Below are 11,103 nucleotides of genomic sequence, written 5' to 3'. Positions count from 1 at the left end.
AGAAATCACTGGGGGCAGGGAGGTGGCAACCAAGGAGGGTCATTGGCGCTGGGTGGCTGGCCAGTTGGGAGGAGGTAGGAAGACTCCAGGGCCTGCCTGATGGTTGAGGCAGCACACAGTGGGGTGACTTGTCCAAAGTAGGATTTGAACTCAGGTTCTCTTCCTCCAGAGCCAGTGTTCTTTCCACTATTACCTGGCTATGGTTGCTAACTCAGGAGAAACTGCAGCCTAGATCTTTGGGATAAAGGACCTGCAGAGGGGCTAGTGGAGTGACCACCACTCTCACCCACCGCCAAGGAAAATAGCTGGTTTCTGCACTATTAACACTGAACATAGGAGGCAGTTAGGTGGCTCAGTGGATAGAGCACTGAGTTCAAATCCAGCCTCAGACACTCACTAGTTGCGTGACCCTGAGCAAGTCACTTAACCTCTGTTTGCCTCAATCCACTGGAGAAGGAAATGGCAAATCACTCCAGTAACTTTGCCAAGAAAACCCCGTGGACACTACAGTCCATGGGGTCACCAAGAGTAGGACACGAGTGAACAACAACAAAGTACTGAACGTATGTTCTTCTCTGGTTATCTGTCCCGCTGCCTTCGAAGACTTGGCTCTGGTTCCTTCCAGAGATCTTCAAGGCTCCATGAACAAGAGGACTCGTCTCCTGGGGGTGGGCCTTGACACCAGCTCAGGGGTCACTGCCAAGAAGGGTCATTGACCTTTCAACATCCAGAGACAGGGAATGGTGATTTGGGGAAGGAATGGCCATTAGAGACCTGGAATGCAATGCCACACTGCCGATCCTACTGAATACAACTTGCTTGGTTCTCCATTCAGGCATAGGGCTATTCTCCAGTATCAAGGGAACAGAACGGACAGAACGATGAACTTGGAGTTAGGCAGAGCTGGGCTTAAATCTGCCTGATATTCATTAGCTATGTGACCTTGGGAAATTCCTTAGACTATTCTGAGCCTTAGCTTTTCTGTCTGAAAAGGGGGGGGGGGAGGGAATAAGCATTTTTTAAGAGCTTACAATGTGCCAGGCAATGTGCTAAGTGCTTTACAGATATTATCTCAATTTAACCTCATAACTACCCTGAGAGGTAGGTGCTACTATGATCCCTATTTTATAGGTGAGGAAACTGAGGCAAAGAGATGTTAAGTGATTTACTCAGGGTCACACAGCCAGTAAGTATCTGAGGTTGGACTTAAAATTCAGATCTTTCCAACTCCAGGCCCAGTGCCTTATCCACTGTGCCACCTAGCAACTTAAAAAAAAATTGCGGTTATCAAAAATGAAGCAATGTCTATAGAGCACTTTGTAAACAAAAATGTCAGTTACTATAGCTAGCCAGCTTCTCCTCATCCACCTTCAGGGCTTTACATATAACAGGACCACAAGATTTGGAACTGGGACTTTCACATACAACCATTCATTTTACAGATGAAGAAACTGAGGCTCAGAGTTTTTTTTGGTCTTCCATCTGTAAAACAAAGATAACATTTGCACAGGACAATTTTAGTACTACCTGGTTAAATGGTACATAGGTAAAGTGATCAGGCCTAGATATCATGAGCAAGCCTTCTTCATGTGGCTTTGGGCTCAAGTCCATCAAATTCTGTAAAATAGAATTTACCATTACGTGTGCCATATACGTGACAAGGCTATCTGTGTAGAAGCAGTGTGGCCAAATGGAAAGTGTACAAGACGCCTGGGTTTGACCCTTGGCCCTGACACTTACTAGCTGTGTGGCCATGGGTAAGTCATTTCCTCTCTATGTGGCTCTGCTTCCTCGTCTGTAAAACTGCAGTAACACATCAGAGTTGTTGCCAAAAAAGTGTCTTCAGTTTACTACACTTTCGAGAAACCGATTTTACTTGCTAGATTAGTTTCATATACCATCTTTTCTGCTCTCCTTTGTATATTGAAATGGTCATGTTTGTTGATGCTTATAAAATTCAGAATAAAAAGAGTGACTTTAAAACTTCAAACACTAGAGGTCGTGAACTGAGGTTGATTAATCTAGTATTTTAACAACCAAACATGAAGTATAGGTTGTATTATAGTCAAGCATAAATTTATCACCCTAGAAGGATCATTTTCAAAGGTTGGCCCCATTCTCCTCCTCCAGATAGCAGGCCTTTCTGCCCTCCTAAATCTGGGCCCTGTCAAAACTCCAGAAGAAATCTAGGACTCTGAGCACCACCCCCCCATATGTTTTCATCAAGCTCTTCCCGTTAGGCCAAGGGCTGCCTGACAACTCTCCTTGGCATTTCTTAAGACAGTAAGGATATTCATACCACTGATTCTTGGCCATGGTGATGAAGCCTCTGGGAGCAAAGTTCGCCCATACCCTTCCTTCTCCTCCATCTGATGTCACCAAAGACAACGGCATGTTCAGGCCTGAAGTAGCTTTGGCATTCGATTTCTTTGGGACTTATAATCAGGCCAAATTTTCAACTGAATTTTTAAGGAGTAAGGGAGAAACGAGGGCTGGCCTCAGAAACAAGAAAACCTGGGTTCAAGCCCAGCCTCTGACACATCCTTGGGAGGCTCTGAGTGAGGCACCTAACCTCTCAGTTTCCCTAAAATCATAAGCTGTAGAGCTAATGGTGGACTCCACTGGTAGAGAGTTTCCCTACCCAAAATTCCCTATACCAATGAATTCACAGGTGTGGCCCAACAAAAGGGGAAAGAAATAGGATTTTGCTTTTTAATTTGCCATGCCTCCTATAGTGCTGACACCCCCCCGCCCCCTTGGAGCATGCCCATCTTTATACTTGCTAGTTTTTTCTGGTTACTTTCAGCAACAAACCCAGCACTCTAACTTTCACATCTTTCCTCACCCCATACTAGTTTCAATCAACATAACTGACAGTCGTTGTTTATCTTCTTGAAAAGTTAACTTTTAAACGACGAAAGTATCTTTTAAACAGGCGCTATGGAAAACTTACAGAACGAAGGGCTTCTGCCCGGAGGGAACTTAATTATTTAATTTTATCCTTTGCCTTCAGGAAGGCAATGATCTTTCAAAGAAATATGGAAAACTTAAGTTACAGACTCTGACAAAACACAAGCTCTATCCCTTAATCAATGTTCACTGTGGAATCTACAGTAATTTCTAAGGTCTCTTGGTTTAAGTTACTAGTTAGTAGTTCACCTACAAATGCTGGCGCTGACTCTAAAGGGGCAGACAACACTACCAATTTATGCTGGACGGCCTGCCACAACTGGACTGGCCCTTATCGTTTCCTCACGGATGATCTCTAAAATCTACAGCCCTGTCCTTGCCCTCTGGAGTCCCTGAAGCTGTCTGCTATTGACTGTCGGGCTCAAAGGGCTAAAATGTGTCTTTGATTTGCTTTCCCTTTCTGGATGATAAATGCTCAGTTCCTGGAATGTTCATGCAAACCTGATAGTACAAGATGATTTTTTTGAACTTTCTGGAATTATTTCCACAAGATTCTATAAGCCCCAGATTTGTTGTTGTTGTTATTGTTTTTAATCTAGGTAGGACACTTGGTTGACAAAGAGGGATCTCTGTGTCAGGTAGCTGCCCTCCAAACCGGCATTTGAGCTAATTAATAAAAGAGTTTCTAATAGATCTGATCATTAAATATAATGCTGAATGACTCAGTTTATTTTTCTGACAAAAGGAAGAGAAGAATTCTTCCGGGAAAGAAAAACCACAGCAATTACATTTCTTTCCTAGTCCTCTCTGAAGAAACCTTGATTTGGCAGCATGAAATACTTCTACTGTTGGAAGCCTACTTTTGACTTCCTAAGGCTCTAATGCCTGAACTCAGCATCCAAGTTCTTGGATATGACTATATAAAAGAAACAGAGGAAGAGGTGTGGGGTGTGAACGCAAAAAAAAAGACCGGCTCTCTGGGTAGTTGTTTTGTCTTTAATGGGCACCAGACAACATCTCCTAGAAGTGTTCTGCAATCACGAAGATGGGCATCATGGGTCACTTATTCGTCTTCAGTTATGTTCTCCAACCCCTAAAAAAGTTGAAAAGGGAAAGAAATGTGAATTCCATTGTCTCTGAAGAGAGGTCAGCATCTCTGACTTATAGCTCTTGCTACAAAGCAGCTATCACTCTCTGCTTGCATTTATATTGATGTAAAAACCAGACAGTTATGATTTCAACATATATATTATTAGACATGATAACATATCATATAGTTTTAAAAATCATATACTCTGCCTATTTCTAAAAGGACCTGCAGCAACATTCCGATGGATATATGAAAGAAAAGCACCACAGCACAGTGGGCAGAGAACAGGCCGCAGAGCCAGGAAGATCTGGGTTTGAGTCCCACCTGGGCCGTTTATCTGCTAAAGGGCACGATCTGAATCACTTTTCCCCCTGCAGAATCATTTCAGTCATAGCAGATATGTTCAATTAGTCTGTACATTTATTCCAAGTCAGGAGAAGCAGTTTTAGGCTTGGCATTGTTGAAAAAAATAAAGTGATCTGACAAATAAATCAGAGGCATTGGGGGAAAAAACAACCTACTTATAACATCAATTTACTATTTAAAACATTCATCCTAGTCTCTCCTCTCTACAGCAAGTCAGATCTCTGTGATTTGTCCAGAATTGAAGAATACAAGGGATCTGAGGCATGTAGCCTAAGCCTACTCCACAGGAATGTCCACAGTAACGTAACGGCCATTATCCAGTCTTGGCTTGAAGACCACCAAGGAAGGGGGAACCATTCCAGCTGGAGGCAATCCATTCTACTTTGGGAAAGCTCGAATTGTCAGAAAGGAGTTCCTATCTCCTCACCTAAACTGGCTTGTTTGCACCCTCCCCCCTACTGCTGCTAGTTCTGCCTTCTGAAGGCACACAGGATAAGGCCAATCCCACCTCCATGTGACAGAGGCCCTTCCAAACCTGAAGAATCATGTCCTCTCAAGCTCTGTCTTCTCTACAGACTAAACACTACCTGTGCCTGGCACGGCCTTCTACAGTTACACATCCAAGCTGCTACCTCAGAGTCACTGACTAATGGCCTAAAGACTCCCTGAAGATTACCATCGTTAAGAAGAGATCATTGCTAACAATTATTTGAACTGCACATCCTGGCTTAGTTTAGGCATAATCTCACAGAAAAAGAGAATCAAGATGTGTTTATGTAGCATTCTGTGTACGTTCTTTTCGTGTGATTCCTACAACTCTGTGAGGTAAGGCAGTGGGTGTATTATTAGTCCCAATCTGCTGCAGTGCGAACTGAAGTTCAAAGAGGAAAAGAAGAATTTGCAAGGTGCAGCCACTAAAAATGTGAGTCGGGCCTTGAGCTCAGCTCTCTGAAATCGAAGGCCAGGATTCTTCCAAATGCACACTGGGCTGCCTTTCTCAAATCAGAGGGTCACCCTATTTCCTTAGGTTATTAAAAAAACAAAACAAAACAACAGTCAGTTTCCTCCAGATTTGGGCCTTCCTTAGGTTTCACTCTTACTAGAGCTCTTATAAAGGTATCAAAGTTCGACTGAAGGCAGAGGAATTCGGCCTTCTAAATAGTGGTAAGGGGTTCCCTGAACTTGTCTTTTTGAGTTGCCATACGTTCCAGAAATACTGGACCCACAGCATGTGGCCCTGAATGTGTCGAGGACAAAGGCTGCCCCCCCCCCCTCCACTGACATAATGTTTGGATCCCAAACTGGACTTCCTGTATGTCCTTGGCAGTCAAGACTGGTGCCAGCCAGGCTGGGAAATTGCTTGTGCAGCTGGGACCCGTGTAGATAAACAGACCATCCTCATGTTCATAGTCTAGCAATTCCCAAGGGAAAAGAATGTGACTTTTGCGTAGCCTTGCCCCTCCCCTTCAGGAGGGGTTTTGTCCTTTCCCCACCTTTACTGCACCTTTCCCCTTCCCATGCCACTCCCCTTTAGGTAGAGATTTCTGGTATCTCCTTCTTTTGTCCTGCTGTCATAAATATGCAAACTTCTGTATGGATTGTGAACTCTTTAGGTTATACCCACATATTCATTTCTCTTGTATAAACCTGGTTTTCACATTAGTTTCAACTCTATCTGACAACAATACCAGACTGTTGAGATAATGCATTCTGAGGAATTTCACAGTGTATCCTGGACAGAACTGGAAGCAGCACACTACCTTACCTGGGGACCATGAAATCACAAGTTAGAGTCTCCAGGGCCAGTGAAATCAACTGAAAGATCCCTCCAGGGTAAGACTTTCAAAATGAACTCAACCCACCAAATGGGACGCACAGCTAGCAGGACAAACTGTACCTTAGCCTCATAATAATGACTGAATCCAGAGATCCTCTTGTCTCTCTCCAACAGATTCCATTGGTATCGATTACGGGCAATTCTCTTTTCCTATAAAGAGAACAATGTCATTACACTGAAGTTCAAATGGCCCAGTGGCCAGAAATTAAAAGTGTAAAAGAGAAAGCTTCAAAGACTATCACAAAGCTCAAACAAAAGAGGGGGGAGCATGGATGAAGCCCAGAAAGAAAAACCAGGCTACAGAACTTCGAAGTTAAGAGGCCTCAGCCTCTTAAGGATAAGGGGTATGTGAAGAGGGGATGGAAATTAGGAGTCAAAGATCTAACAATTTAATCCCTAGAACTTCTCTTCAGTTCTTAGTCTCTATGACAAAAAAAAAAACTTTATATATAATAGCATCTATAATATAGGTATATTAATAACAATGTAAATAATAGAGATATAACTATAATAATAACTAACATTTAACTATGCCAGGCACTGTGCTAAGCACTTTACAAATATTATCTTATTTGATCCTCACAACAACCCTGGGCAGTAGGTGCTATAATTATCCTCATTTTTACATACAGATGAGGAAACTGAGGCAAACAAAGGTGAACTGACTTGCCCAGGCTAGTAAGTGTCTGAGGCTGAATTTGAACTCAGGTCTTCCTGACTAGCATTCTATCCATTGGGCCCTCTAGCATCTTTCTTTTGTGTTTACAGCACTCACATTTCCCAACACATTTCTTCTCCTCTCAGAGGGCCATAAGTTATAACAAAGGGGAAAAAAAGGGGAAAAATTTTTTAGCAAAACTCATCAACATATTGAAAGTCTTATGCGATATGCATCGGTCCACACCCATAGTCTTCCACATCTGTAGGAATCAGGGGAAACTTTCTCCTATCTCTATCATTATGATTTCATACTATTCAGTTTTGAAGTTGTCATGCTTCCTGGCCAGCATGCAGTATGCTATTCTGACACTGCTGTGTCCCTTTACCCCTTGGCTTAGGTGGTACTGCTCTCTCAAGACTCTCTTGCTATTTCTTTAATTTTTCCTTCTCCGGCTCTTCTCCTTCCTTCCATTTGCTCAAATCAGGGACTCTCGAGGCTGTGCACTGGGTTTTCTTCTGTCCCTTACCCACAGCTTCTGCTCTCAAGAAATAATGCCCCTCTACTCTTACTAAAATTCAATGCCTACCCCTAAATTGATAACCATCTTCCTGCAGACTGCATATGATATTATATTTAGTGCTTCAAGGTTTTACTGGCAACCCTGTGAGACATGATAAATGCATTAGTCTTTATTATCCCTATTTTACAGATGAGGAAACTGAGAGTCTGAGTGATTAGGTCACTTGCCTGTCCTCACGGAAAGTATGTGAGAAGGCATTTGAACCCAAGTCCACTGACTCCAATACACTTTCCATTATACCTTCAATCAATCTACCAATAAGCATTTATAAAGTACCTACTATGTGCTAGTTATTGCACTGTATTTTCAAATAAAACAGAGGAAAAGGTTACATTCTACCTGAGGGAGATAGTATATACATATACAACTCCACCCCTTCCCCTCCCCCAACAACTATCTTGTATAAGAGGCAGTAACTGAAGCTAAAAGAGATGAGGAACGGCCTCAAGTAGAAGGTATTTGAGGTAGGATTTGAACCTGTGTCTTCCAGAATCCAAGTCCAGTGCCCTTTCCACTACACCATTCTACCCTCGCAACAGGCATTAGAGATTATATGACATCTGTGTTGTTACTAGACTGTGAGGCCTTCTAAGGGCAGGTCTGATATTTGACTCATATCTATCCCCAGCACCTAGCATTAGGCCTTGTACACAGTAGCTCAATAAACATCTGCTGAATAAATGGAGTGAATGTAGTTTGGGGGAAGTAACTGGATTCTCTCCTCTCCTTTTGGCCTTGAACCTCTCTACATTAATCTCCATTTCTTCTTGCCATATAACCCTTTTCTTTGTACCTTCCCCTGATTTTCCCACTCCCTTCTACAGCCAGATCAGGAGGTCCTTTGCTATTACTCAGGGCTCTTCAGATTTCTCCCCCTTACTTTTTAAAAAAAATCATTTTTATACATTTACATAGATTTGTATATTATATATCACCTTCATTTCTGAATGTCCCATCTCCAACTCTACCCAGGGAGCCATCCCTCATAATAGAGAATAATGAAAGAGGGAAAAAAGCCATTTTAGCAAAACTAACATATCTAAGTTTGACAGTATGTACAGTGCTCCACAACCATAGTGAGGGAGGACAGAGAGAAAGGGGGATATAGTTCCTACCAAGTGCCAGGAACTGTGCTAAACTCTTTTACAAATTTGATCCACAGAGCAACCCTGGAAGGTAAGTGCTATTATTACCATCTCACTTTTGTTTACAAATGAGGAACCTGGGGCTAACAAGAGGTTAAGTGAATTGCCCAGGGTCACGCAACTAATAAGTATCTGAGATCAAACTTGAACTCAAGTCTTCTTGACTTGAGGCCCAGTGCTCTATTTATCCACGGGACGGCCGTAGATCCCCTTTATCTCTGTAAAGAAGGGATTCTTCTCATTTTCTCAGGCAACAAAGAGTTGCCTCCAACCTTCTGTTTGCATTACAGGGAGGGAAATCAGGGCTTCTCCCCAGTGAAACAATATTTAGGGCAGAAACTAGAGAGAATATCCCTTCACTTAGCACAGAAAAGATTTACTTTTTGGCATGCCATCTGTGTGAGGAAGATGGAAAGCTAGTAATGGAAAGAGCACTGGTTTTGGAATCAGAGGAGTTGGGTTTGAATACTGTATACCCTCAGATACGTCACTTCCCCTGCCTAGACTTCAATTTCTTCCTCTGTAAAATGAAGGGGGGAGGGGTTGAATCGAATAGGCCCTGGGGTCCCTTCCAGCTCTAATTCTAGGATCCTATGGGTGACCCGGAACAAGTCCCTTCCCTTCACTGGGCCTCAGTTTCCTCCTCTGTAAAAGGAGTGGGGGTGGACGCGATAGCCCGAGGTCCCTTCCAGCTCTAGAGCAAGGATGTTATACATGACCCTTGGCAATTCCCTTCCCCTCCCGGGCCTCGGAGCCAGCTCGACATCTCTGGGTCCTTTCTCCAGCCTCGGAGCCGCCCGCGGGCTGAGGCTCGAGTACCGTAACAGTCAGGAAGGGCAGAGACGCTCTGCAAGCCCTAAGGGACACGAGGCGACCCCCTCCGGGGCCCAGCTCGGGTGCGCGGGGCTGCTGACGGGCAGCCTGGCCCTACCTTGCCCCCATTGCTGTACTTTTGGATGAGAGCGGTGCTAATTCCCGGGATCGTCAGACATATGCCCATAACTGCCAGTCCGGGCAGAATTTCGAACCACATCTCGGCAGGAGGTCCGGGGCCACGGACTGTAACTGACCGCGGATACTACTCCGGCCGCGGGGTTAAGGTGACTGGAGTTGCTTCCCGTACCAGTAGCCCCCGCACCGCCACGCCCCTAGGCGGTGGCCAATCAACGCCTCGCAGCCGTGGCCCCGCCCGCCTTTTTCATCTTTGTGACAGGAAGTGACGTCACGACCGGTAGTGACTAGTTGACGGCCAAGCCTTCAGAGAGAGCGAGATGGCTGACGACCTGGCGCCTGAACCTGCGGCTGGCCCTGTGTGCACCTTCCTCTTCAAGAAGTCGGCCCGTAAGGGCAACGCGGCGCGCCGGAAACGGCCTGCCTTTGACAGGCCGCCTAGGGGAGACGGCAGCAGCAGCAGCAGCAGCGATGAGGGCAACGTCGTGGTCCGGCGGGAGAAGAGGCGCCTGGTCCCCAACCCCATGATCCAGAAAACGCGCAGCAGCTGCCGGGAGAAGAAGTCGCCCGCCTCTTACAGCGGCGCTAGCAGCGGCGGCGACGACGAGACCGAGCCTTCGTCCGCCGTGAGCGTCGTCTATAAGTCCACACGCTCGGCCAAGCCCGTGGGCCCCGAGGACATGGGCGCCACCGCCGTCTACGAGCTGGACACGGAGAAGGAGCGCGATGCGCAAGCCATCTTCGAGCGCAGCCAGAAGATCCAAGAGGAGCTCCGCGGCAAAGAGGACGATAAGATCTATAGGGGCATCAACAATTACCAGAGGTACGTGAAACCCAAGGACACGTCCATGGGCAACGCCTCATCGGGCATGGTAAGAAAGGGACCCATCCGTGCGCCCGAACATCTGCGCGCCACGGTGCGCTGGGATTATCAGCCCGACATCTGCAAGGACTACAAGGAGACCGGCTTCTGCGGCTTCGGAGACAGCTGCAAGTTCCTGCACGACCGCTCTGACTACAAGCACGGCTGGCAGATCGAGCGCGAGCTGGACGAGGGTCGTTACGGGGGCATCGACGAAGACAACTACGAGGTGAGCAGCGACGACGAAGACCTGCCTTTCAAGTGCTTCATTTGTCGACAGTCTTTCCGTAACCCCGTGGTGACCAAGTGCAAGCATTATTTTTGTGAGAGCTGCGCCCTCAGTCACTTCCGCACCTCACAGCGCTGCTACGTCTGTGACCAGCAGACCAACGGAGTTTTCAACCCAGCTAAGGGCCTGATCGCCAAGCTAGAAAGACACCAAGCGGAGGGGAAGGCGGGCACCTCCGACCCCTTAGAAAGCTCTGATGAAGGTGTAACCCCTGTTACTTAAACCTAGTGAATAGGTAACAATAAAATCTCTTCCTAAATTTTGATGAGTGGAGATTTCTGACTCAAGCGTCTCCGGGGACTGGGGGGAGAGGGGGTGGCTCGGGGAAGAGGGAGGGGCAGAAGAGAAACAATGGGGAGGCTTGGATTGCCTGTTTCCCCTGAGTTACCAGACTAAACTTGGGGGGGGGGGG

The 11,103-nt window shown here is 45.8% G+C and overlaps 2 protein-coding genes across 2 annotated transcripts; one reads left to right on the top strand and one right to left on the bottom strand.

Moving 5' to 3' along the window:
- Positions 1-3,886: 3,886 nt before the first annotated feature.
- On the bottom strand, positions 3,887-9,729 carry NDUFA1 (NADH:ubiquinone oxidoreductase subunit A1). Its single transcript, XM_027861410.1, has 3 exons — positions 9,521-9,729; positions 6,264-6,353; positions 3,887-4,003 (listed from the first exon to the last, which is right to left on the bottom strand). Exons 1-3 carry the CDS (start codon positions 9,620-9,622, stop codon positions 3,974-3,976), a joined length of 222 nt encoding a protein of 73 aa, XP_027717211.1. The 5' UTR covers positions 9,623-9,729; the 3' UTR covers positions 3,887-3,973.
- A 107-nt stretch (positions 9,730-9,836) lies between these two features.
- RNF113A (ring finger protein 113A) lies at positions 9,837-10,954 on the top strand. The gene has a single exon (XM_027861411.1). It carries the CDS (start codon positions 9,861-9,863, stop codon positions 10,911-10,913), a length of 1,053 nt encoding a protein of 350 aa, XP_027717212.1. The 5' UTR covers positions 9,837-9,860; the 3' UTR covers positions 10,914-10,954.
- The last annotated feature ends 149 nt before the right edge of the window (positions 10,955-11,103 follow it).

This window comes from Vombatus ursinus, unplaced genomic scaffold (genome assembly GCF_900497805.2).
Source record: "Vombatus ursinus unplaced genomic scaffold, bare-nosed wombat genome assembly UNPS02014735.1, whole genome shotgun sequence".
NCBI classification, from domain to species: Eukaryota; Metazoa; Chordata; class Mammalia; order Diprotodontia; family Vombatidae; genus Vombatus; species Vombatus ursinus.
Note: the sequence above shows the minus strand (reverse complement) of the source record. Positions and strands in the feature narration are given on the sequence as shown.

What these genes read in the sequence shown, in the direction of transcription:
- NDUFA1 (XM_027861410.1), bottom strand. Translation starts at nt 9,622, where the DNA reads ATGTGGTTCGAAATTCTGCCCGGACTGGCAGTTATGGGCATATGTCTG. An exon ending in AGTACAGCAATGGGGGCAAG is followed by an intron (nt 6,354 to 9,520) that starts GTAGGGCCAGGC and finishes TTCTCTTTATAG; the next exon opens with GAAAAGAGAATTGCCCGTAA. An exon ending in GTCATTATTATGAGGCTAAG is followed by an intron (nt 4,004 to 6,263) that starts GTACAGTTTGTC and finishes CAACTTTTTTAG; the next exon opens with GGGTTGGAGAACATAACTGA.
- RNF113A (XM_027861411.1), top strand. Translation starts at nt 9,861, where the DNA reads ATGGCTGACGACCTGGCGCCTGAACCTGCGGCTGGCCCTGTGTGCACC.